The sequence below is a fragment of the Trachurus japonicus genome, chromosome 9 (assembly GCF_045865225.1).
Source record: "Trachurus japonicus isolate A0001 chromosome 9, Traja_1.0".
Classification (NCBI taxonomy): Eukaryota; Metazoa; Chordata; class Actinopteri; order Carangiformes; family Carangidae; genus Trachurus; species Trachurus japonicus.
Genome location: NC_140915.1, coordinates 35,141,998 through 35,169,579, shown reverse-complemented (window position 1 = coordinate 35,169,579; position 27,582 = coordinate 35,141,998). Strand labels below are relative to the sequence as shown.

Here is a 27,582-nt window from a genome sequence, read left to right as displayed (position 1 = left end):
AAAGTTTTCGTTGGACTACGAACCGGCCTGCCAGGTCTCCAGATGCACTTTGAGGAAAACGACTCCGGAGTATTCATCAGCATGAGGGTGAGTCACTAATGACTGAATTTCATTTTTTGGTGAACTATTCCTTTAAGTGTCCACACCTCATGGACACAGTCTACAAACACCAGTAACAGTCTGGCAACTGGTACCAGGAAGACAGACATCAGCATTACACTTGTTACTCCAGGCCCCTCCCCCTAGTTTTTACAGCTAACTTAAAAGCTGCTTGTTTTCTTTGGCTTTTGACTGTCACTAATATTTCATTCTGTTTTAATTCCAAACAGTTCTCTGTCTATCTCAGTCTCTGTCTAATACACAGATAACATGTCATGTAGTTAGTTACGCACAGCACTTTGGGAAACTCAGGTGGGTTAAATGTGTTTTTGATTTGATTAAAATAAAAAAAAATCCAAACATGTTTTTAGAAATTATTAACAAATCAATTCAACCCCTTGTGTGTGTTCAACCAGAGGAAGTAAAGGTGTCAGATAAAGTCATGATGGATTGATCTATAATATTTGTTTTCTGACACTGACTCAGCAGCAGCTCATGGTGCCAAACGTGGACCGTCCCTCCTCCTCAGTGTTGTTTCTTACTGCCTGGAAGAGGACAGGTGATCTTCCTCATACCTGTCTGTCATCAGTTAACACTGAGAACGGTAGGAACAACATCACAACACTGCTCGTGACAGCAGCCACTGGAATAATAGCTGGATACAGTGCAGTTAAGGTAAGCCCTCTGATGTCTGATGTCACTTCTTCTATGTAATTACACTGTGAATTTATAATGGATATTTAGATTAAATGTAAAGACATGATTCATATGTGAAAAACCAAACACAAATATTATGAACATTCAGAATGAAATCACTTTAAAATGACACACCATAGTAATTAAGGTGATTGATAATGAAAAGCAAGTATAGTCATATTTAGAAAAAAAAAAAAAAAACTCAAAGTTTATTGTGACATCATGTGCCCATGGAAAAAAAGAAGAAAGAAACCCAGAATGATGAATGGATATATGTTAAGATAAAAATAAATGCTGCTGTTGGATATTTAGGCACTAACTTGCAACAAAGGGAGATAAGAGCAGGTAACAATGATTAACTGCAGTCTGGATAGGTCACAAGTGTCCATTGTGCCTGGTGGCTGAGTGTTGTGACATCAAACAGTGGTGTGCTGTAAACACCGGGCCGTGGAGACGAGCTGCTCCCTCACAGGTACAGTATTTAAGGAAGTCTTCCTCCACGCTGACGCTTGTCTGCTCTTCTTCCAGGTGTCACAGGTGGTGGGACATTATCAGGAAGGATGAATCGCTCCTGGGTAAACTGCTGGAAAGCTATGATGGTACATCTCAACTTCCTCTGCTGGGTAAGTCTCGAAACCAGCCGATCTGAACAGGGCTGTTTAGAGATGATGAAAAGAGCTGTGATGTTTGATCCTTAATGACACTGGCTGTATGTTTGGGGTTGACGAGAATACATTTGGAGCCAATCATATGCCTTCCTGATGGTATTCCATGATGGATAAGCATTCTTACTTTACAGCATTTTTTCACACCTGCCTAAAACCGTTGCATGGTACTGTATGTATTTGATATGTATTTGATAATCAACAGTGGTGACAAAAAGTAGCCATATCCTTTACTTAAAGGAATAGTTCACCACAAAATGTAATTCATTCAGTCATTATTGACTCACCCTCATGCTGATGAATACTCCGGAATAGTTCCCAAAGTGCATCTGGAGACCCGGGAGGGGGGTTCCTAGTCCTACGAAAATTTTGAATGAGAGTAATAGGGCCCGACACAAAAAGTCCATAAAACTACACAAGAACCATGTAATATTCCTCCACACTGCTCGTCCACTGCAATCCAAGTGTCCTGAAGGGATATAGTCCAGAGTTTACTTGAAACAACGTCATTTGGCATAGTTTCGAGTAAACTCAGTCACACTTGGATTGCAGTGGACGAGCAGTATGAAGGAATATTACATGTTTTTTGTGTAGTTTTATGGACTTTTTGATGTCAGGCGCTTTTGACCCTCATATAAAGTTTTCGTTGGACTACGAACCGGCCTCCCGGATCTCCAGATGCACTTTGAGGAATAAAAAACTACTCCGGAGTATTCATCAGCATGAGGGTGAATCAATAAAGACTTAACACTGACATTTTTTTGGTGAACTATTCCTTTAAGCAGAAGTAGGCCGGCCTGATAAAAGAAAATAAAAATCAAACCTAAGTTAATGATGAAAGTGTCCTCAGCACAATGTCTGTCTGTTGTTTTGACCTCTTTACATACCATACCATTAAAGGATGAAAGAAATAAGAAAAGCACAATGTCACAACACATTTTTTGACTTTTTTTTAGGGGAAATAATCAACTAAGAGCAACTGATACAAAACCATGTGAGAGGTTTAAAGGAAAACTATTGTGAACTTTGATCAAATGATGCATGCATGGTGTCTTTTGTCTGTCTCGTGTGCGCTGCAGCTGTGCGGCGCGTTCGTGGTGGCCTTTGGAATATTCCAGATGATGCACTCCAAGTTCGCCTCCCTCGTCACCAGCTTCTGGCCCATCTACCCCGCCAACACTCTGGTCGTCACGGGCACCATTGTTACCTGTGTGTGTTATTTGGGAATGTTGGGAGGCTGGAGGGAGAACCGCTGCATGCTCATCACTGTGAGTGTGAAGCAGGACTTTTATTATGATTCAGATAATATATAGATCATACTGAAACATCATCTTACCCACATTTTGTTTATTTAAATGTACAGGCTGACTCATGGTAGAACCTGATTGGCTCTGATTTCAGTTTTTCGTGCTGCTGTTTATTCTGATGCTGGTGGAGCTGGCCATGGCCTGTGTGTTCCTGGTCTACAGCAGAGAGGTAGGAGAGTATCAACATTTGCACTTATAATGGTTTGTAATAAAAGACTTGATACTTTGTGTTAATTAAATTAAATTAAATTAACATTCTCAGTCAGGGGTGTCACATATGTATATATATATATATATTTTTTTTTTTTTGCTGAAACCCTTACTGCCACAGGGTTTGCCGCTTAGGGCACCATCTCTGTCAACATGGGAATCAAACTCACGACCTTAACTCATTGAGTGTCACGCTGTTTTCCAAAGCTTTAATCGTGGTGCCAGCAATTTAGACCATTGTTGACGATTTTTGTAGAGCCATAGGGTATTCTATATTATAGCTATGGACACATACTATGGCTCATTACTTTCTGCTTCAAATGGGGACAAACCATTTATTTCTACATGCCTTTGTTCCTGAGCAATCCCAAGCGGGTGAAGGTGGAGCGGCTGTGCTCCAGTCAAACTCTTTTTTTCTCAGATATTTTGCATAAAAACGCACACAAATGACATCAGGATTGAAGCTGAACGTGTTCGCTAACTAGTGGTACCAAGCCGTAACAGTAGATTTAAAGATATGGGCTGTTTTATTCAGCAAATGTTTGGCACAGAGGGTTGCATGCGCCACTGATTCAACCCAATGCAGCAACCATCAAAAGCCGAATTATGATAAAAATGTCCATATCGTGAGTTTTCATCAGTTTTTGATCGTCATCTATTTCAGTTCTGTTCATCATAGAGTTCTCAAATTCACACATAAGGTGTGTTAGAGTGTCTGTTTTCGTAATTTAACAAAGAAAATGTCAAAAAAAAAAAACGTAGAATTATGTTTTTGGCACTCAATGAGTTAAGGTCAAGACAGAGCTAATCAGACCAACAATGTCTTTAAGCACTGACATTGAGGAGCTATCAACCTTTCTGTGTGCATGTGTCTGTGTGCGTTGCTGTGTGTGATTGTGTTTTGTGTGCGAGGGGGGTGGCAAAGGCTTTGTGATTTTGGCTAAAAACTTCATAAACACAATTTAAAGACCACAGAATGCTTTAAAATAACCAAAAAGGGTCATTGGAGGGGGACTTTAATGAAGTTAGTGCAGCCATTGTCTTGTACGACCAGCAGGCGGCAGTATATTGCAGGTGATGCAGCTTGTCCCTCTGTGGTGCAGATTGACACTTACTTTGAGAGGGACCTGATGCGAAGCTTGGAGATTTACAGAGGGTCCAGTCCAGAGGGAAACAAGACCATCAGAGATGACTTTGATGCTGTCCAGTACCTGGTAAGTGATCCCCTAACTGTATCAAATTGCTAATTTTTTTATTGTGTTTTATATTTCTATTACACTAGTTTTCATACTTTGACAGGTGTTATGTTACATACGTTCATGTTGATTTTAAGTCCTTAATTTCTCCCTGTCCAAATAAGTTGTTGATTCCATTAAATTAGTTTTTTTGTACAGTTTCAGTGCTGTGGTGTTAATGGTGAGGCCGACTGGCAGGGAAACGTCCCAATCTCCTGTTGTGACAAAGACCCCTGCAACAGCATCGACCACACCAACTGGCCAGAGGTGACTAGACCAAACAACTCTGTTTGTTTTTTAATTATTTATCAATGAGTAGAGGATGATTGTGTTCTAGTTTTCTTAATTCTGTCTGAACTGCAGCTGGGCTGTGTCTGTTGAGGGAAAGTAAAAAAAAAGAAACCTGAGGTAGCTGCTTAGAACTCAGTCAGAATAATGCATGTTCAGATTTCAATGTGATATTTTACTGGTGCTGCTCCTTGGTTTATGAAAGTTCTTGTACATAGTAAACAAAGGTGTCTATCTGTAATTATGTGTTGTGTTGGAGCTGCAGGCCAGACAACCTCCAGCACCAGTCTACAGAGCACAGTGTCATCTCTGTTATATCTTACATGGACCTCTACACTGGCATTGGCCAATGTGCTTCCTTTAAATGATCCGGTCCGATCGCTTTTCCTCTGTTTTGCTAACACTATTTATGAACCTGAAACCCACAAATCGTGCTCTCTCGTTGGCCGGATTTTCCATTCGGGCTGCCGTACAAACATGGCGGCACAAGATGGCGACACTCTTTAAAGCAAGACCCTTGCTATATGTAGATATAAAAGAATAATTATAAGGCTACAAAAACCAAACAAATTTTATTTTATAGACATTATACACTTATACAAATATATCCATGGGTAGTATCATCAGATTTTGCCAATAAATCTTGCTAATTATTACACAATGGACCTTTAACACTAGAACCGCCAACATTCCATGTACTCCTAGAACCGCCAAGAGGTCATTTTGACCTCCATTCATTCTAATGCAAAAATGGTAAATGGACATTTATATAGCCATATATATTATATAAGCAGCCAGACACACAACTCAAAACACTTTATAGTAATGCTTCACATTCATATACATACACATACTTTACAAAAAATAACAATAGTCGTTGCTAGGCAACCAATATAGACGACTCTTTATTTTTCTATTTTTCGAACAGTGTGTGTATATAAAAATTTTCAAAATTGTTACAAATTTCTGAATTCATGTCACTTTCTTATGAGAGCAGGGGACTGTCATTGTTATGTTCAATGTTTATGAGTAATGTTCATTTGTTATCTGTCTGACACCTGTTTTAACTGTTTGACAACTTTCTAATATCTGAACTTGTGTTGTGTTGTGGGATGAGGTCAAAATGACTAGCTAACTAAATAACTAACTATCTAACTAACTAACTGACAAACTGAGTGACTAAATGGACATTCTTTAGCCCAGATTGCAATGATTGGAAAATCAGTTTTATACATTTTTATATACACACACTGTTCGAAAAATAGAAAAATAAAGAGTCGTCTATATTGGTTGCCTAGCAACGACTACTGTTATTTTTGGTAAAGTATGTGTATGTATATGAATGTGAAGCATTACCATAAAGTGTTTTGAACTGTGTGTCTGGCTGGCTATATAATATATATGGCTATATAAATGCAGTCCATTTACCATTTTTGCATTAGAATGAATGGAGGTCAAAATGACCTCTTGGCGGTTCTAGGTAAAATCACTCTTTTTTTCGTTATCTTTTATACTAGAATCGTGAAAACGCATAAGATGATGTAGAACACACTTTTAGGAAAAGTCACCGACTGGGAGACATAGGGTTTTTACACAAACAGAGTTACGTGCATTTTAAGAAGCGAGAGAGGTCAAAATGACCTCACGGCGGTTCTAGTGTTAAAGCAGATATCAGTGGAATGTTTTTGTTAATATAAGTCCTAAATAGTCCTATTTTCCGTCAGCAATCACTTACATGAAGTATTTCAGCCTAAACACGAGTCTCTCCGTCACTCTGCTCTGCTGTAACCCGAGGAGAAAATTTTCCTTGTGGGATACAAGTGTTATCCAATGAGGAGAGAGAACGGCATGAAGGGCTGTGTGTGCAGCCAAGGGATGCGCGTGAATGTGGTGACGTAGCACGAGGACCAATTGATGCCTGACAAGGGCGGGGGCTGCTAACTCATGGTGCGTTCAAGGAAACTCGTACTTTGTGTTTTTCCTTCCTGTGAAGTCATACCAGTTCGATCTGGTACGAGTTCACGGGTCGGAAGTTACGAGTGGCCGTTATAGGGAACTTTCACAGACAACAGGACGGTAAAAACACGAGCTACGGGTTACCTGGAACGCTACCAAGTCGTAGTTGTGACTTGAAGCTGTAACTTACGGTTTCAAAAGCCTGCCTTGAACACAGCATTAGCCGAAACGGCCGTGCCACTGATATCTGCTTTAATGTATGAATGCACTTCAATAATGGCACACGCATTTTAGTGGAAGCAATAGCACTTCATTGGATTTGCACATTGCGTATTTGCACATTTGTATGAAATACAGTATTTCCTCCGTTTATTGAATATTTTATTGTACTTTTTAAAATCATGAGTCTTCTGGGGGGCGGGGGGGGGGTTGCTGTGTTGGCAAATTTGGCAAAGATCAGCACTCAAAACATTTCACTCCGGACTGACAAAAGAAATTATGGTGAGTGGTGAAGCCAGACAGACATGAGCAAGTGATTTTGGTTTTGGGGTGAGCTGATGCTGTTGTGAAGTCGTTGATCAGTGGAGTGTGACAGAAGAGTTGACATAGTATTGTGTGACTGTTGAGTAAGGTTCATCTCCATTATTCTGCACCTGTAAAAAAAACAGCAACACAACACAGTGGGGATTCTGAATGAATTTGATCCCAGAGCAAATTTCCCAGATTTCCCTCCCAGCTGACTGTTGATGTGGTGGTGACACTTAAAGGGGAATTATGCAATTCCAGTTGCTTTTTCACTGTTTTGGTCAATTTTCTCTACTGTATGGTGCTCCCCCTACAGTTTGAGTGCATATTTTCACTATTATATATAAAAACTCACAGCTAAGTCCCCCTCCCTGATCTTACAATGTTTACAGCAAAGAGATGTTAAAGGAGCTTGAGGCAAGATCAAGGAATAAAACTCATTAGCGATACAACGGCCGTAACGGCCGTCAGGGTTACTGCAGCCATCAGCCAAGCTGGTGCGGGAGCGCGCATCAACTGTCCACAGCAGTGCAGCTTATGATGTGACAGTGACACTCTCTACCTGCTGTCTCTCTCACCACACACACATACACACACAGACGTCGCGCTTGGCTGTTAATAAACAGTAAATGCGCCATGCCGCGCTCATTGTACAGTGCTCAATTTACTGCGACACCGGGAGGTTGACCACCCAGGCATCAGGTCAGCACCGGCCGCCGCCGCCGCCGCTATGAGCCGCTGCTGCCGCTCGGCTGCTCTAGTGGCTCTGCACTCCTCCGAACACGTCGGAGAATTTCCTTACAGCCGTTGTTTGGATAAACTGACCACGGATGAATCAATCGGCTCATTGTAAAACTATTTATTTATTTATTGAAGTAGCCTAAATGGTGATTTTTGTACGTACAGAGCCCCAAGGCTGCGCTGCTCACACACACCTGAAGCTCCACTTTTCATTCAAATGAACTAATGCGACTGCCACAATTGTTAGATTTCATCAATGAGACCAGCATTTATCTCCTAAAAACAATTCAACCAGCCGGCAGAAAACCTCTAAAAACCTGTGGGGAAGTTACTCGGCTCGTTTTCTTCCCTGGGAGGAGGACAGCTGTTGCCCGGCCGATGAGCTCAGCTCCCCGGCTGCAGCCTCTGTGACGAGCCGCTGCTGCCGCTCGTGTGTGGCTCTGCACTCCTCCGAAAAATGTCGGAGCAAATCTACTTAGAGACGTTATTTGGATAAACTGACAACAGATTGGGAATCTAAACTGCCCCTTCACGCATGAAAAAATATTAAAATTTAAGAAAGTGACGTTATTTCTCTACTTGCTGCTCACATAACTGTTCAGGCTGCAAGACATCCGCCGACCGCCGCTGGTCGCAAGCGGTGGAAAGCTGTCAAGGACGCGCATGCAGCGTCATTTGACGTCACATCCGCGGACAGCGCGGGAAATTCGGACCCAGAATTGCAGCACATTATGCAGCACACAGCCTGTTCAAGGCAACGGAGAGATGCGCGAGTGGGCTCATTCTTTTTGGTTTTGAACGCTTCATCGCCCATTAGCAGTAAAAAACTTAAAACGCATGTGCATTTCTTCACAAATCTTGCCTCATGAACCTTTAAGTAGAAGGCAGGGATGCTCCATTCTCCCTTTAACAAGTCATTTAATCATCACAATTACTTGAAAAAAGCCAAAGAGTAGGAGTGCTGCCTAGAAACAAAGAACTTCTCTTGCTAAGATGGTGCTCTTTGGTTATGGGCTAGATTAGTGCAAAGAAACAGAAAAAAGTAGCCAAGGCACTCATCTTGATGTAAAAATAAAAATGCCTTTAATAAGTAATGGCCAGAACACATTTGTTTGATTAAGGTAAAAATCTTGCATAGTTCCCCTTTAACACAGCTTCACCTGAAAGCACCATCAGTTCATCTTTACCTGACGGGCCACTGGACCTGAACGCATCTCTGTTGCTACTGTTTCTGGGCCCTGGACAGACACAAGCAAGGACATTAGCAGCCATGAATCACAGCAACGTGAACAGTTAGCAGCAGCCTTTTAAAGTGACGATGCTTTTTGGTTTTGCACTCACAGTTTTGTCATCAGTAGGTTTCTGATTCACTGGAAAATAAAGCACAGGACAACAACTTAACTTCTAAATTCACAGTTGGTGTTAATGAGCCTTACGAGTTAATCGTCTCACCTTTAGCTCTGATGATGAGAACAATGATGACAGTGATGAGGATGACTTCAGCTATACGCATCACCAACATGATGGAGGTCAGAGCAGAGTTAAGTGTAGGAGGCGGAGCTGCGGAGATGATATGAGCAAGACCGTGTTCTTTTACATTAAGGAAGATTAAAGGTTTAAAAATCAGCTGTGGAGACAACAAAGTCTGTCACGAAATTTCATTAAAAATAAACTTTTTCCAGGTTAATTTTACGAATTTATCCTTGCAACCTCAAGCTAATGAAGAAAATGGTGAAAGTTCTAAGAATGAATGAAAATGTAAAAAAAAAAAGAAAATAAAAAACCTAGAATAACAAGGTTGGAAGAAATCATCAGTCCCCTGATGTTATACTTCATAGATCCACCTTATGCTTCAATTACAGCCATCAGTCTCTTCTAGCATTGCACCTATTTGGGAATATTTACCCATTCTTCCTTGAAGAGTTCTGTGGTGGGTGGGGATAGCAGATTTTCTACTGGATTTAAGTCTTGGACTTGGCCACTCAAAGACATTCACCTTTCTGTACTTAAGCCACTGCATTGTTCTTTTTGGATCATTGTTGGAAGGTGAATGACCTGCCCATCTTCAGCTGTCTAACAGAGGGACCCAGATTTTCCTCAATAATGTGGTTGTATTTACTTAGCAGCATCCATTCTCCCTTCAATCCTGACCAGCTGCCCAGTCCATGCTGAAGAGAAACATCCCCACAACATGATGTTTCCACCACCATGCCGTTACTATAGTTATGGTGTGTGCTGGATGGCGTGCTGTGTATGGGTTTCGCTAAACATGGCACTTGGAGTTCGATAGAAAAGTTCAATCTCGGTCTCATCTGAGCATAAAATCTATTTCCACGTGGCAACAGAATCATCCAGGTGTTGTTTCTGAACAGCTTAAAGGAATAGTTCACCAAAAAAATTAATTCAGTAATTATTGACTCACCCTTATGCTGATGAATACTCCGGAGTAGTTTTTTATTCCTCGAGGTGCGTCTGGAGACCCGGGAGGACGGTTCGTAGTCCAACAAAATCTTTATATGAGAGTAATAGGGCCCGACACAAAACCGTCCAAAAAACTACACAAAAACCTTGTAATATTCCTCCACACTGCTCGTCCGCTGCAATCCAAGTGTCCTGAAGGGAGTTTACCCGAAACAATGTCATTTAGGACATTTTTACAGCCTAAACATTCCTGTATTGAATTTGCTCTTGTGTTCAGGCGATGCATGCGGACATGACCGGGCTTGCCTAAATGATGTTGTTTTGGGTAAACTCTGGACTATATCCCTTCAGGACACTTGGATTGCTGCGGACAAGCAGTGTGGAGGAATATTTCACGGTTTTTGTGTAGTTTTATGGACCTGTTTGTGTTGGGCATGATGCACATGTGCATCACGTGAATGCCAGGCAAATTCAATACAGGACTGTTTAGGCTGTAAAAATATCCTAAATGACATAGTTTTGAGTAAACTCTGGACTACATATCCCTTCAGGACACTTGAGAAGCACTTTGAGGAATAAAAAACTACTCTGGAGTACTCATCAGTATGAGGGTGAGTGAGTTGACAATGACTGAATTTCATTTTTTGGTGAACTATTCCTTTAAACAAGACTGAGTGTGGCACGTTTTTCAGAAAAGGTCAAGGATAAAAGGTTAAGGTTTTGGCCGGGTATGATGACTTTCTATAGGTATTACAGCATATGAAACTACAAACACACCTACTGTTGGTAGTCCTTTTAACATCTTTAACATTGAATCTAGTTGTACAGGTACAAATTGAATTTTCTAACCTGATTTATGTCAGATAATACTTAGTGAAGAGATTAGAATAAAAGAGATTACACAACATGCAAATAGTGGACAGAGAGCTGTGTAAGACGTGACGTCTCTACCTTGTTGAGTTGTAGTCTCATATCTTTTTGCCACAGCTGGATGTGGAGTAGAAAGACAACAAATGATGAGAGATTGTGTAAATGTTTCAACAGCAGACAAAGACAGTCTCTTTTGAATGAGAAACCATTATAGAATCATACCTGTTGTTCCCTCTTCGAAGGACGGGGGGGCGAAGGTGATCTGCAGTTCCTTATTGTCTGTATATGTCACAAAGCAGACAAAGGACTCCTTATACTTTGACTTGCACTCTGTGTTGACACCGTTCCAATGGGACCACCGACAGTGATGGCTGTAACGCGCTACTTAGTAATGCATTACTCTAATGTGACCACTTTTTCTAGTAACGAGTAATCTATGCATTACTATCTCCAAACCAGTAATCAGATTAAAGTTATTTATTTAAGTCACAGTGCGTTACTATTTTTTGTCATTTTCCTTAGTAAAAAGATAAAAAAAGATATAGCTTATTTCTGCTTTCTTCTTGCATCTCGGGGAGTGACGCCCATCCGCGACAAGTCACGTTTTCAGCATGAGGACAACTCACGTGTCAAGCAGCCAGCGACACAAACGTAAACAGCAATGAAAAGAGGAGAGAGATACACGTTTCTAGCTGGAAATACAGTCACTATTTTGAGTTTGTGTCAGCTAAAGATGACAATATCAAGGTTCACACTCTGTGATGGCGACAAAGTGTTATTGGGGAATGGGGATTTCCACCGGATTCAGCGCCGCCGTTCGCTGCACGGCGTGCCCTTTAGAAATGCTCGAGTGGCAGTGATCAGCGATCACCAAAAAGCTGGACTTTGGTGCAAAACCAGTAAGTGAGGGACAGGAGTTGGTCTGGCAGTAGCCTATGCTGTAGAGCAGGGGTGTCAAACATGTGGCCCGTGGGCCAAAACTGGCCCGGCAGAGGGTCCAATCAGGCCCTCAGGATGAATTGCCAAGTGTGAAAATTTGAAATTGCACATATTTTTATCAATACATGTCAGGTTGTTCATAACATGTTTTGTAAAAGGATAGTTCATTAACTGTAGAAATATCTTTATAATGTAGCCTACTTAAACAAAGGGAAAAGTCAAAGGTTCTTTTTATTTATAGGTTATCATGCTATTATTTTACTGGTCCGGCCCACTTGAGATCAAATTCGCCCCTGAACTAAAATGAGTTTGCTGTGGAGGAAATGCTGCCCTTAAACATGGTTGTCATTTTAATGTTGAGCTGGCGGGGGGTGTGCAGCAGCTGCTGAATGTAACTAATGAAGTAATTTTCAATCTAACTTAGTTATTTTTAAAATCAAGTAATCAGTAAAGTAACTAAATTACTTTTTAAAGGAGTAATCAGTAAGCAGATTACTTTTTCAAGGTAACTGTGGCAACACTGACCACCGAGCAGGACAAGCTGGTCATATCTTTGTGCTTCTGTTCAGCCACTGGTGAAGGCGGACCAGTGAGAGAAAGACAGAATGAGGCGGCTCAGCTTCATCATAATTGCGATAGTCATAATGTTTTTACAGTATAAGACATAGTGCGAAGTAAATACTCACCGCTAACAACAGACAGAAGAAGATGCTGAGGTGGAGCTTGCGGTCGTCGTGATTTGTCAGACTGCTTGCAGATGTAGCGGCCAGCAGCCTCAGCTCTGACCTCCAGTAGAACCAGAGCACACCTTGGTGTAAGTTGGATTGATTTTGGGTTGGGACCTTTGTTGGGATATATGAATCTCCCCTGTTTAATCAGATCTACAGAGAGGCCTCCTGGCTCATTGAAGGTCCAGGTCGTACCGCCACAATTATCAAACTCCTCTCTGTTTGTTTGACAAGGCAGAGTGACTCCATCCCCCTGTCTCACAGTGAAATAGACAGGTTGTGCTGCAGCAGCTGTAGTGAAGAGGAGAAGGAAACATGGAAAAGGCACATTTTACCACATGGTCTGGGCTTGTCCAAAAATATGCACTTTGAGGAATAAAAAACTACTCTGGAGTATTCATCAGCATGAGGGTGAGTCGACAATGACTGAATTTAATTTTTTGGTGAACTATTCCTTTAAACAAAACTGAGCATGGCACGTTTTTCAGAAAAGGTCAAGGACAAAAGGTTAAAGGCCCCCACACACCGCCCCGACGGCCTTTGTCCGACGAGTCTGTCGCCTCTCGTCGGCCACAGTCGGAAGAAAGGAAGCAGTGAAACACACCGCCCCGACTACTGCCGACCAGAGCGATTCATATAACAGAGTGGCGACTAGGGATGCAAATTATCGAGTAATTCATTAATCGATAGTTGATAGACCTTATCGATCGATGATCGATTAATTGATAAGCGGCGATTTTCCTGAGAACCTAAATTTAAGGGGAAAATTCCTTATGGACTTTACACTAGTATTTGTTAATTTATTTTAAGAGCACAGCACAATGAAAATGTTTAAGTAGCACGTTATTTGGGACAGAGAGCTCTGAGGTTGAAGTCCTATCATAATGAGATGAGATGAGGTGAGAGAGCTGCGTTTCCATTACAGATTTTCGCAAAATAAAAGCGATATTTCTGAAACTTCGAAAAAGTGCAATTGCCATTTGCGGGTGTTTCCATTGAAAGGTATTTTGCGAATGAGCCGTAATGCGTCTTGCGTTTCTATGGTGACGGCACAGCGATCTCAGCTGCCGACAGCTGTTGCTGTTATTGTTATTAACAAAGACGAAAACAGCGCTTGATTGCTGAAAGGCAAAGCCCGTGTGGCGCTGCAGCGGCCACAAATAAGGACGCACTCACACGGGCCAGTTGTTCCGTACCGTGCTGAAGCCCGAATCCCCCCCCCTGTCCCCCGCTGGCCCGCACTCACACCACCTCCAACCCAAGCTGATCAAGCACGGCTGCCTCCGTTGATATAGAGGGATTATTTGTTTACCAACACAGCGGATGTGCGCTTTAACCTGACTGCAGATAGAACGGAGCCTTTTAACACCAGCGGTGATGAGGCGCTGTCGCGCTGACAACAATATTGTGTCCACACACCCGTACTGGTTGTGACTTAAGGTGACATGTCGGCGCAGGAGGGAGTGGGAGCGTGGATGCGAGCCAGTCTCCTTCAACCATGCAGGGAAAAGGGGAATGATAGGAAAGGGTTTTCTAATTTATTGAGAAACAATGCCCAGGTCAGCAATGCATGACAATAAACATGTGGTTCATTTGTCCCCTCAAGTTACATAAACCAACACAGCTTGGACACACGCGCTGTTCTCCGCGGCACCGCAACGAGCGCTTTTTTTTTCTTTTCTTTTTTTTTTTTTAAATTAAGCTCCGGTAGCGACCGGCTAAACTACGGTAGGATACTGTAAACCAGCGCGGATCCGGTGTGTTTATCAAAGCTTGTCCGCCGTGCTGAGGCACTGGGTCAGTTTGAGCTGCGTTCAGGCTGCATTACAACTCCTCAGGCAGCTCCGTGTCGGCGGCTTTTTGACTCGTTACTCACCGGTCGTCTGTGTGTTAGCGATGGTACAGCCTGAGTCCCGTATAGCTACAACAGGTAACAGTGTTGTCTCTTTTCACCTCCTCTCCCTCTCTCCCTTGTGTGCTGCAGTGCGCAGCGCTGCACACGTTTACACAGAGATCTGCTACATTATGTCGGCTTTGCTTGTTTACATTTCACAGTAAAACTCCCATTGAAAAGGAACGATTAATTGCAAGTAATTTAATTTAATCGATTAAATTCTTATCGACAATTAATCGATAGTCGATTAATTGTTTGCATCCCTAGTGGCGACACTCCCATAGGACTTAACAAAATAAAATTTATTAGACTGATCGGTTCATTGTAAAACATTTATTTATTTACATAAATGTGGTGATTTCAGTACGTAGCCCAGAGGCAGCCCTGCTCATTTTTCATTCAAACAAACTAACGCGGCTGCCACAGTTGTTAAATTTCATCAATGAGACCAACATTAATCTTCTAAAAAGAATTTAACCAGCCAGGGGTAAACCTCTAAAAGCGTGCGGGATCCCCCAGGATGATGACGGAGGTTGGCCCCAGCAGATCAGCTCAGTAGACCAGCTACTGCCCTTGTGACAGCTGCTGCCACGGTCGCGGCTTCCACAGACTCGCAAAACAAACATTGGAGCAAATTTCCTAGCAAACATTATAGAGAAAGAAGAAGACCGCACACCAGCAATTGCTCCCGTGACAATTTATTGTCACACAACAAGTGGTAACGTTTCGGGCTCAGCCCTTCATCAGACAGACATCTTCTTTCTCTACCTGTGTCTCCTTTTGTGGACCTGCACCTAGCCTCACGCTTTTTTGGATGTGCGTGTTTTTGTTCTTACTAGCAAACATTATAAACTGACCACAGACTCTGGATTAAACGATGACGTGTTAACAGCGCTAAAGCCAGAATTAAAACAGTTTTTAGCAGCTTTACTGCTATGGCTGTCGGTTGCCGCGAAATGGCGATAGCGATGCTAATTTCTGTTAGCCCGTCTATGGTGTTTTACATTATACATTAGCATTAAGCTAGCAGACTTAATATGCTTAGTTGTGACACTGGCTGTGTGTGTTTTGAATGTTGTTTCAAACTATGTGGGTTTGATTGAACATCTTCGATGCTAATATTGCCGCTTAATGTATTGCTTTACTCCTCTTTTTATTTTGTGTGCCATTTTTACTGTAGGGCAGGCTAGGACACCATTTATTTACTATGGTCACTTCCACCCCTCCCACACACCGCGCTGATTCGCTTAGGGCAGGGCCAATCAGAATTGCCATAGCTAGCACACAGCCAATCAGAGTACCCGACGAGTCTACTCTCCTGACGTCCGAGGCCCCCTGATTGAGCATGTTGAGTTGGGCCCGACGAGACCCAACTGCTTCCGTGGCTCCCCGACGCAGATGAACACACCAAACAGACGCGGACCCAATGCCGTCCGACTCTCCCCGACGAGACCCGCCGCCCGACTGTCGGGCCGGTGTGTTCCTGGCTTAAGGTTTTGGCCGGGTATGATGACTTTCTTTAGGTATTACAGCATATGAATCTACAAACACACCTACTGTTGGTAGTCCTTTTAACATCTTCACTTTTGAAACATTGAATCTAGTTGTACAGGTACAAATTAAATTTTCTAACCTGACTTATATGTCAGATAATACTTAGTGAAGAGATTAGAATAAAATAGATTACACAACATGCAAATAGTGGACAGTGAGCTGTGTAAGACGTGACGTCTCTACTTTGTTGAGTTGTAGTCTCATATCTGTTTGCCACAGCTGGATGTGGAGTAGAAAGACAACAAATGATGAGAGATTGTGTAAATGTTTCAACGGCAGACAAAGACAGTCTCTTGTGATTATAGAAACATACCTGTTCCCTCTTCTAAGGACTGGGGGGCAAAGTTGATCTGCAGTTCCTTATTGTCTGCATATGTCACAAAGCAGACAAAGGACTCCTTATACTTTGACTTGTGTTGAAGATGAGAGGTGTTAAATAACACTGTGGTCTTGCATTTTTCATATATCTGTTCCATGTCGAGGTTACCCCCCTTTCTATAGTCATACAGCCACTGCACTCTGTGTTGACACCGTTCCAATGGGACCACCGAGCAGGACAAGCTGGTCATATCTTTGTGCTTCTGTTCAGCCACTGGTGAAGGCAGACCAATGAGAGAAAGACAGCATGAGGCGGCTCAGCTATATCATAGTTGCGATAGTCATAATGATTTTACAGTAGGCCTAAGACAGTGCAAAGTAAATACTCACCGGTAACAAGAGACAGATGAAGACGTGGAGGCGGAGCTTGCGGTCGTCTCGATTTGTCAGACTGCTTGCAGATGTAGCGGCCGGCAGCCTCAGCTCTGACCTCCAGTAGAACCAGAGCACACCTTGGTGTAAGTTGGATTGATTTTGGGTTGGGACCTTTGTTGGGATACATTAATCTCCCCTGTTTAATCAGATCTACAGAGAGGCCTCCTGGCTCATTGAAGGTCCAGGTCGTACCGCCACAATTATCAAACTCATCTCTGTTCGTGCGACAAGGCAGAGTGACTCCTTTCCCCTCTCTCACAGTGAAATAGAGAGGTTGTGCTGCAGCAGCTGTTGTGAAGAGGAGAAAGAAATATGGAAAAGGCACATTTTACCACATGGTCTGGGTTTGTCCAAAAATAATATCTTTTTTGGAAAGGTGTAACACAATCTCTTGGGGAAATTAGGGTTAGGGTTATGTGAATTACATGGATAAGGGGTCATGGTCCAAATATAATAAACAAATAAGAACAAGTGTTTGAATGCGAAAAGATTGATTGCAACTAATTGGAAGAATGCTGATCAGCCGGAAAAAGGATGATGGCTTAGAGACAGTTTCTATGTAGGGAGCAACCTCAAATCTCTCAGAAATGTACATGTAAATGTTTTTACGTTCAGTGGCAGCGTGACGGTAGGAAACCATGGAAACTCAGCGGAGACACCGGAGCTGTCGGCTCAGGTCGAGGTGGCGTCTGTGAAAAGTCACCGCGGTAACGCAGTGAGGAGGAATGGAGCGTTACACTGATGCTGCATTCACATGCAGTCAGGCAGACGACCGTCGGTAACAAACCAGATGTCATTTTAGTCACAGAAGTCAGAGAAAGCCGGTAAAACGTGGGTCAGGTAAACAATACGACATCGCCATGACAACATATTGTCACGTGTATTGTTTTGCCTCGTGCTGATGGACCACTTGTTTACAATAAAGGCTTGTTTATGCCGTTACGTGCAGCGGCTGTCGTCCGTCTGCCGTCTGCCCAATTTCACGTGAATGCAGCATGAAAAATACGATTGAGTTGCTTGCGATATACAACCACAACGCCAGATGGGAGTAAATTCCTACACAATGTCCCTTTAAATTAACTACTGAGGGAATATTGGGCCTCTTCTACCAATATGTTCTTACGAATCTTCTTAGATTCTTTCTTAAGTCATTCTTTCTTTAGAAAACTCTGTCAGATTCATCGTGTTCTTAAACCGCCGAATTGTTCGCAGCTGTGTTCTTACATTGATGGATGCCACCTCCTCATATAGCATAGGTAACTGCCCCATCAATACCCGTAAAAGGGCAGTTGAAATGCTCAAATAAATATCTGCAGAGGGAGCACTGAACTGCAAATGTAAGAAGAACTTTAGTAGTGGAGTGGAAGTATGCTACAAGAAGTGAAACAAAAAAAGAGGTTATATTTATTTTATATTTTTATATTTATATTTAGTTATATTAAGTAGTGTCAGTAGTGGATGCAAATTAACAGAAAATAAAGATGCATGCAATGCTGTGAGTCATTCACCTAATGTTGTATCACTGAATGTTGAAGAAGAGCGCCGGCTGACGAAGTAAAGAAAATATCTCAAATCTGAGGTTAAAGAAAGTATTGGCAAACAAAGAAGAGAGATGCAGAGCAGTGGAGGGGACAGGCTGGTCCAGACTGATTTGAGCTGGTTACCAGTAAACATAATTGATATGAATTAAGTGTCTTTAGTGTTTTTTTAAGAGACCAAAATGATTTGTAAAATAATTACTAAAAACATACTAAATGATAAGAAAATTATTCTAATTCAAATCATATAATATTATACAACTGCAGAACAGAAGAAAACACAATTATCAATTATTTTGCACAACTGTCAGCTCTCTTACACTCAGGAGCAAACTTACGCACATTTATAAGAAAACATTCATGAATGTTACAATCTTCGTAAAAACTTTGTAAGTAAGACTTAAGAACAAAATTATATTATTCAAATGGCAATTCATTTTGCAAAATGGCAGTTCAATGTGGGATTTATTCATGCAATTTCAAGAAGCTTGGCAACTGACAATTAAATATGCAATACATTTTCCAGTTGATTGACAATATTGTACATAAACTGCCATTTTGCAAAATAAATTGCCATTTGAATAAAGGTGCAGATAGGCTTCCATACCATAGAGGACCCATAACATGGAGTACCAGTCCCATCATCTGCCCTCTAACACATAACTGTCTCATCCTAATCCCATAAGAAGATAAATAAAGTTAATATATGAATCAAGGGATTGATAATCAAATTTAATCCCATCCCACAGAAGTCCTACAAATTACTGCAGTTTTTGCTGGACTGTCTTTACAGTGAGTGATGTAAAAATACAACGTACAGTATAAATGCATCTTGTCCTTGATTTAAGATAACATTAAACTCTGTTAACGTCAAACAACATACTCACAGTAATAAAGTGATAGTAAAGTAATCCTCAAGTTTCTCTATAGATCATCAGAATGTATTCTGTTATGTGTCTTTACCTGTGAAGTGAAGTCCCACCAGCACACATAAATACACTTTGATCCATTTAGGCCACTTGAGCTCTGCCATGGTGTTTCTCTGTTGTTCTGTGTTCTCACACCTTTGATCAAGAAAGCAAATGCCCTAAGCCTTCTTCAGGAGAGGTGTACCTCCTCATAAGGAAGGAGTTTGATATCGAATGAGGAAGATGACTTTCAAAGGTAGTTGTGCAATTGTCAGTGTTGCAAATCACAAATTCATTGTCATCGACATTACAGATACAGTATGTGCAGAAGTGAATCAACACATGTTCGGAGACATATACATGTGTATGTTTCTTTTGTTGCTTCCTTGTTCCAGTATTTTATGTAAGATCTAAATTCAATTCAATTCAATTCAACTTTATTTAGAAAGTGCATTTCATGCACAAGGCAGACTCAATGGTATACAAAGCTAAGCCAGGAACACACCGGCCCGACAGTCGGGCATCGGGGAGAGTCGGGTCCGCGTCTGTTTGGTGTGTTCATCTGCGTCGGGGAGGTGCGGAAGCTGTTGGGTCTCGTTGGGCCCGATTCGACATGCTCAGTCAGGGAGCATCGGGCGTCGGGAGAGTAGACTCGTCGGGTACTCTGGCTGTGTGCTAGCTATGGCGATTCTGATTGGCGGTGCCCTAAACGAATCAGCGCGGTGTGTGGGAGGGGCAGAAGTGACCACAGTAAACAAACGGTGCAGTCTCCTTACTTTTTCCCTCCTGCAACGTCCTCGGGCAATAACAAGCCCGAGAGCAGACAACACGACCATCAGTTCAGCCGGAGCCATCATTTTGCTGCCAAGCTTTGTTTTCCAAAATGTCGAAAATGTCTTCTCAAAACTAAGAACAAGCTAATGTTGTGTGCACTTTTAATCTCCATGGTTTCTTCTATGATTTCTCCGTTACGGCAATTCCTGTGTTCATGTTTGGGATTACTGGCACGAGACTAGCGCCGCCCACTGTTACATACACACTGAAACTCACACATGCGTTTTTTAACATGGCTACTGATGTGGCATGTCTAACTGTATCAGGCAAGGTACACTAAAGGGAAGTATTTTAACAGTACTGTGATGGGACAGCAACTCAAAGACAGGTATTTTTGAAGGTTTTAGTGTACGGTTCTCGACACATGAGTTGACATTTTGAATTATTGCCTCTCGTGCCTGGCGATCACTTTAGTGAAGTGGATCTTCAAGCACTTACAAATGAGGACTCTGAATCACATCATGCAAACTTCATATTCTACTTGGAGAACAATGCAGTGGAGCATTGTTTAAGTGCACTGTGGCAACACTCAATGTGGCAATACTTAAATAGGTGGGGTGACCACAGTCCTGGATTACACACACACACACACACACACACACACAGATGTTCCTTTTTATTTGAATGTCTTTGACTTTCTGACAGGTGTTTCTAGCTGTTGCCAAGTTTAAATGTGTGGTCTTGAAAACCTTTTGTCTCGCTTCAGCTTCATGCACACGTCCTTCTGTTGAATGTTTCAGTACTTGCGTTGCGGTATAACATGTTTTTCTCTAACAAGTTGAATAACTGCAAAATCACAAGTGTCTGATCCATGAATCCACCAATGCTCTGCGTCAATAACAGTTTGTATCGAAACTGTCAATACTGTTCACATTCTGACATCATGAGGCTAATATAGATACGTACGTAGTTTGAAATGAAGAAATGACCATTCCATACTGAAACTTTTTACATTTTCCATATAATAAATTTCATCCAAAAGTTGAATATCCCATATTCTGTAACTTTTTATGAGTTGTATGTTAACTCAATATGTGCTTAACATAGATTAAACATAACCATGAAAATTCTGTCTTTCAGGGTTGTCTCTATAAACTGAGGGACTGGTTTGCCAGGAACTATCTCAGCACAGGAGCAGGTGTTGTCACAATGTTTATCATACAGGTACGGTACATTCAGCCTCATACAGTACAGTTGGTAATGTTTCAAAAGGTGTTTTATCAGACACCTGATGTGACACAGAGGATTTTGTGCTCAGGTCTGAGGACTGATGTTTCAGTATTGAGTTCCTTTTAAAACAACAAAAAACTTGGAACCATGTGTCTTGGTAAATAGCTAATCTAAGTCTACTCTTATTCTTACTCTGACTCAACTCTTACTACTCTCAATGGATTGTCTTAACTCTGTTAAAAGTCAAAACGTAACACTGAATTGGTAGGAATTGAAATGTTAGCGTCTCATTTGTATTTTAAAAAAACAACAAAACAAAACAAAAAACGACTAAAATAAACTTAAATTAACAATTTATGACCTGAATATTTCAAACACTTCCACTGGGGGATTGATAACTAGTCATATATTAATAGTTACTTGAAATATTTTGTGTAAACAATTAGTAGGCCCAATGTAATTATATTTTGACTATATTTGATTTTACACATTCATAGTGTTGTGAAATTAATTAATGCATAATAATCATGATAATCCTAACATCATGATTATTTATCTGAGAATAATCGTACCAAGAAAATTTATAATCGTGACATCCCTAGTTGAAATGATGTTGATTAGAGACCGGTGTTGGCTAATTGGCCTCTTTTCAATTCAATACAATAGTGTCCCCTTCTTCTAATTCTAATACTGCTTTAAGGCTACTACATGCTTGTATATTAATAGATTCAACAGAACAATTATATTTCATCACAGAAAATGTTCTTTGTCTTTGTAGGAGAAAAAAAATGTCGGTCACACACTTTGCTCCACATTAATCAAACTGTAAAAACAAAGTAACAGTAACAAAGGAGCTGTGGACCTCAGCTCATCAGTGCGTCTTGACAGCCGTCACATTAACAGTCTAACATTTCTCCAAACTTAGTTTTATAAAGTAGCCTAGCATACAAATATCTTTTGACCACTGCTTTACTAACAAATCAGCCTTGCGATTTTGAGCAACAACAAATTAGTGTGCTGAAATGGCTCACCTCCTCCTCCTAACCTGTCAGTGTGGATTTGTGCCAAAGCAGTCTGCACTTTGCTTCATGGTGGTTCACTTTGTCAAATTTTTTCCATGCTGGTGATTGGAGTTTGCAAGTCGCAACAGAAACACAAGAGCTCGATTAAGGATAGGCAAAATAGTATGCATGTATTATTTCTTATTAACCAATTAACAGGTAGTTCAATCTAAACAAGAACATCATGTTAGTATTAGGGCAATATAATTAGAAAATACCCCCACCAGAAGAAAAAAAAGAAAAAAAAAATCCTGGCATTACATTAACTAACCATTTCCCAGGATTTGTGAAAAAAAGAAAGAAAGATAGTGTTATGTTAAAGTCAACAATAAGCTAAAGGTGCTACAATGCTGTGTAGTATAATAGCTAACAGTGATAGTTCTAAGTATAAGTGGCCATTTTAAAGTTACACTTCATAATGTGACCCTATTGTTGATATAGAAATATCACTATTAAGAGCAGCTTTAGTGCTAATTGTGTTCTGTATATAGGAGCTAGCATTGGTATATTTGCTTACCTGTAACATGTGCTTTATTCTTTGTCAGTTTTTGGTTTTGACATGTTCTTGTATTTTGTGTCTGCAGAACGTTGCTATATATGACACTATATATTTTTCTCTGTTTACAGTTTGTCTGTCTGTGCATCACCATCCCTCTGTTTTGCCACTTCAGGAGACAAGGATTAGGTTACCTGTAAACTACAAACAGTAGGATTTAAAGCTCTGTCTGCAATCTACAGTGACTTCCAGCGTGTCAACAGTTTCCCTATGTCAACTTTTTATTAATTTCTCATGAGTACCCAGAAGGTTGCTTTTTCAGCCATCAGAGCGAAATGTGAAAAATCAGTCTCAGGGGACCATATGATTTTTTTTATGTATATACAGTATATATTTAAGTTCCAATCATGTGTATTGTTTCTAGTTGTTTTCTTTTTCTGCTTTCAGTTTTTGAGTAACTAGTAGTTCTTTTTAGCATGTGGAAAGGAAGGCGGTACAACTAGATTTACTCTGCTCATGCTGGTTTGAAACCTCATATTTGAGTTGTTTCCATTGGAGTGTAATGTTTCTTGTGTATAAGTTTGAGATTGAACCACAGATCACTGTAATGTTTTCTCTCAGTGTTGGTGATGCTGATTTGTAGAATACATTGTTCTGTAGAGCTGAATTTGTGTGGCTGCAAGAAAAGCACTTATACGTTGTGTGTATTCTGTGTACTGGAAGAGTTTTATTGCTCATCTTATCTCACTTTTACCCACAACTGTTTTCTCTGACTATCGTCAATACATGACACCCCTCAGTCCAGTGTGGTGTAATGTATTCAGTTTGCCATTTACCCTGCAGGTGATGTTACCAAGGATGGACCCGACTGGTTAGCACAGAATGAGTCACCAGATATGATGGTTCACCTGTCAAGTAAAGGTTTTAAGCCCTTCAATCAAAGTAGTTTTTATTGCCTAAAAAAAATCCCAGCTCAACATGATTTACTTAAAGCAGAAGTAAGTGATATATTTGTGTTAATATAAGTCTTAAATAGTTATATCTTCCGACAGCAATCACTTACATAGAGTGTTTGGACCGAAACACGGGTCTGTCAGTCCCTCTGCTCTGCTCTGAGCCGAGGAGAAAACATTTATCGTATCCTACAGTTTTTATCCAATGAGGAGAGAGAACGGCATGCAGGGCTGTGTGTGCAGCCAAGGGACGCCGTGAATGTGGCGACGTAGGGACGAGGACTGTTATGGTGCGTTCAAGGAAACTCGTGTTTTTCCGACCGTGAAGTCGTACCAGTTCGATCTGGTACGAGTTCACCGGTCGGAAGTTACGAGTGGCCGTTATAGTGACTTTCACCGGTAAAACAGGTCGGAAAAACACGAGTGGGTTGCCTGGAACGCTACAAAGTCGTAAGTTGTGACTTGAAGCTGTAATTTACGATTTCAAAAGCCTGCCTGGAACGCAGCATTAGCGAGCAGCATTTTTTTACTTTCGGCTTGGATCTATAGATCACACCTCATAAATGAACAAGAGAAACATCCATCATTCTTGACTTGGGAGATTCATGGACTCCAGGCTGATTGGCCCTAATGCTAACCCTAAAGTGCCTAGCTACACATAGCCTATTTATAGCCTAGTAGTTTGTAACTACGATTTGCGCCGGCGTAATCGCACTGACGCCGGCGCAAATCTCGCAAGATTAAACAAGCTTGAAATATAGACTTATTTAATTTTTTTCGGAACAATTTAGCATTTCGGGGCTTCAATACAAGACGGACATTACATACGAGCACTATGGAGGTATTTGGATGTTTTTTGGTGTGTCTTTTTGTTACGAAGACAGTTGGTATCCATTTGCAACCATTATATGGACATGCACTGCTACGCCGAGACCCCCTGCAGAGAATCCATGGATAACTCTAAAACTTCTCCTAGCCCTTAGTCGACATGAGGGTGAGTAGATAATGAGTGAAATTTCAATTTTGAGTGAACTATTCCTTTAATGTAACATTTGGATAATCTGACCACAAGCTATAAAAGTCTAAATGGTAATGAAAACGTATCAATATTTTATAAGATGTTTAGCCTACCTATGCGGTTAAGTTTGTATTTATCTAGGCTATTTTTTATTTATTTATGTTCATCATTTATGGAGAACATTTCCTGAACTATTTGTGCTTGCTCTGCTGGGTTTTTTCTTTAGAGGCCACAGTAGCCTATTCCAACCAAAAAATGGACCAAGAAAATATTATAACCTAATGATTAGGCTAAATAATGTTCTTTGTAAACTGACACCAAAGTAAAGAAGAAGAAAAAAGGGACATTTCCTAGTAGAGATTAGCCTATGAACTAGCTGGCAAAATTATCAATTTAAATGGAGTCAATTGGAAGAAAGTCATTCAGACACATGGGGATAATGCAAGCTTCAGTAGGGAGATACAATTTGCCAGTGACAGTTCCCATTTGATCATAAATTGGAACCCCACTCATGCATTTGTAGCAACAGTAACCAAGGTACTTTGTTGCTAAGCAGTCACCTGGAATTGAATCATTTTCAAACAGAGCTGTCAGTGCGTCCACATAAAAACACATTAACTAACATAATCTCACAGTTTACAGTTAGAAACAGTGACTGTGATTGTTCTTCAAAGATGACAGATGCCAGGACTCCTCCTCTGAGGCGCAAGAAGACCCCAGGTATTTCAACTGTCAGCTGAGTCAGTTAGCTTATCTAGCTAGCAGCCTGTTTTCAATTTTATGTGATCTGTAACTTGTTGGTCTTAGTGGGTAACGTTACACACGTTACAGGATTTTTCAAACCTTCACAGATTAGGAGACCACACACTTGATGATAACAAAAGACAGATCGCACAATATCTCTCTTCTGATCTTATGTGTGGTGTTCTCCGTAGTGCACACCACACACTAACCCAGTGGTTCCCAACCTTTTTTGGGTCGTGACCCCATTTTGACATCACAAATTTCTGGCGATCCCGTGATCATGTGCAGTCACGTGATCATGGCCGTCCATCAAGATGTGCCAGCTCAGATATTTTTGCTGCATTTTATTTGAACTCTTTATATTCAAGAAAGTGAAAGCATAGAATACAGTTGTTTAAGATTGTGTGTGGTGTTTTTGATCATAATGTTAAAAAGAATAATAATTAGTTTTATATAAAAAATTATCAGTATTTAAAAAAAAAAAAAAATTACTAGACATTTCAGGTGACCCCATTTGAATTCCAGGCGGCCCCACGTGGGGTCCCGACCCCAAGGTTGAAAAACACAGCCCTATGTTCCCACAGCCCTATGCTCCCACAGCCTACATTTGAGATTTATCACATGGCGCATCTGCTACGTGTGGAAAGATGACTATGGGTGCGATGTTATGGGAACATAGGGCTGTGGGAACGGATACATGCTGTCATTCCGACATCCCACCAGTCCGACATGCCATCGTCCCACCATTCCGACAAGGCTTTAGCCTATAAGGAAATGTGCGTTAATCAACAGGTGACTTGTTCCTACTTCTCTGAACTCTATCTGTCCTGTCTATCCTCTACTTGGTCTTTTTACTAAACTTAACCAACTCCTTTCATCATTGCCTAAGCCCAACCAGTGCAAAATCTTTTGGGGGAAAAATATGCTAAATGGGACCACTAAGCCAAATTTTCAGTGAAAAAAAAGTTAGAAATGTGGGAACATAGGGCTGTGGGAATATAGGGCTGTGGGAACACAGGGCCTAATTTTCTGTGAAAAAAAAATGTTAGAAATGTGGGAACATAGGGATGTGGGAACATAGGAATGACCCCATATCATGAGGTAGGCCGTTGAAGTAACGTTAGTGTAGTAGTGTGTTTGTGCAGTGTTGGACATATACTTTCAAAAACTAATTAGTTATAGTTAGTAGTACCTTCCCCAAAAAGTAACTTACTAACTGAATTACTGCATTATAATAGTAACTAATTACCAGGAAAAGTGGAACTAACTGGAATTAATCAACTCTGTAGTCCTGCCTGTGTGGAGGAATACTGAGTGAGGTGGTAAAAAAAAGTAACACTTTTATGAAAAAGATTTTATAAGGCAGACAGAGGAATACTGAGTTCCCTAATGGTTAGTTCCAGATAAACGCCAATAACGACGGTTATTGTCAGTAACGGTAACGACATTATGACAGGGGAAAAAGTAACTTTTTAAATTCATTACTGAATAAAGTAGTGCTGTTAATAACGCTTTTACTCTGGTTGTGGGGCAGTTTCAGGAGCTCTGAACCACTGCAAACGCTCAAGTTTTTTTCTACAAAGTCTCATTGTGTGATGAGCATATAGGTCCTTTTTAAGGTCATGTCGTCTTCAGTGAACAAAAACTTTATCGCACTATATTGTATATGCACCCTCATAAAACTGCCATCAAATGAAATGTCCTCCATAAAATAACTCACGGGGAGACACATTAAGGAGCCTATAGCTCATATTAAGATATCTGGAAGGCTTAATAAAATTATGTTTGTATTTCCAGAGAAACGCAATGAAGACAGTCCAACAAAGCAGGTCTTGGTTGGCAATGACAAATGTACTGCAAGACAAAAGCTGTTGTCCCTACTTGGACATCCGCTGGAGGTAAAACTTGTTGTTGTGGTTGGCTTCCTGTTTCTGGCTTAGTTTGTCTCTGTTCTCACAACTGCACCCACCAATCATGAC

The 27,582-nt window shown here is 41.0% G+C and overlaps 2 protein-coding genes and 1 long non-coding RNA gene across 3 annotated transcripts in view; 2 read left to right on the top strand and 1 right to left on the bottom strand.

The window, feature by feature from the left end:
- Window positions 1–1,288: 1,288 nt before the first annotated feature.
- Window positions 1,289–23,089, top strand: LOC146982046 (leukocyte surface antigen CD53-like). Its single transcript, XM_085788229.1, has 7 exons — window positions 1,289–1,418; window positions 2,540–2,728; window positions 2,862–2,936; window positions 4,081–4,191; window positions 4,372–4,479; window positions 21,242–21,325; window positions 23,020–23,089. Exons 1-7 carry the CDS (start codon window positions 1,356–1,358, stop codon window positions 23,086–23,088), a joined length of 699 nt encoding a protein of 232 aa, XP_085644355.1. The 5' UTR covers window positions 1,289–1,355; the 3' UTR covers window position 23,089.
- Window positions 8,674–9,284, bottom strand: LOC146982047 (uncharacterized). The gene is made up of 3 exons (XR_015036661.1): window positions 9,175–9,284; window positions 9,064–9,092; window positions 8,674–8,960 (listed from the first exon to the last, which is right to left on the bottom strand). It is a non-coding gene; the product is annotated as an uncharacterized LOC146982047 (long non-coding RNA).
- A 2,370-nt stretch (window positions 23,090–25,459) lies between the features above and the next one.
- The window catches only part of LOC146982045 (coiled-coil domain-containing protein 183-like), a 28,621-nt gene continuing 26,498 nt past the window's right edge, over window positions 25,460–27,582 (top strand). Inside the window, exons 1-2 of the mRNA XM_085788228.1 lie at window positions 25,460–25,579; window positions 27,401–27,501. Coding sequence (XP_085644354.1) covers window positions 25,534–25,579; window positions 27,401–27,501 — 147 coding nt within the window. The 5' untranslated portion in view covers window positions 25,460–25,533. The remainder of the gene's footprint in view (window positions 25,580–27,400; window positions 27,502–27,582) is intronic.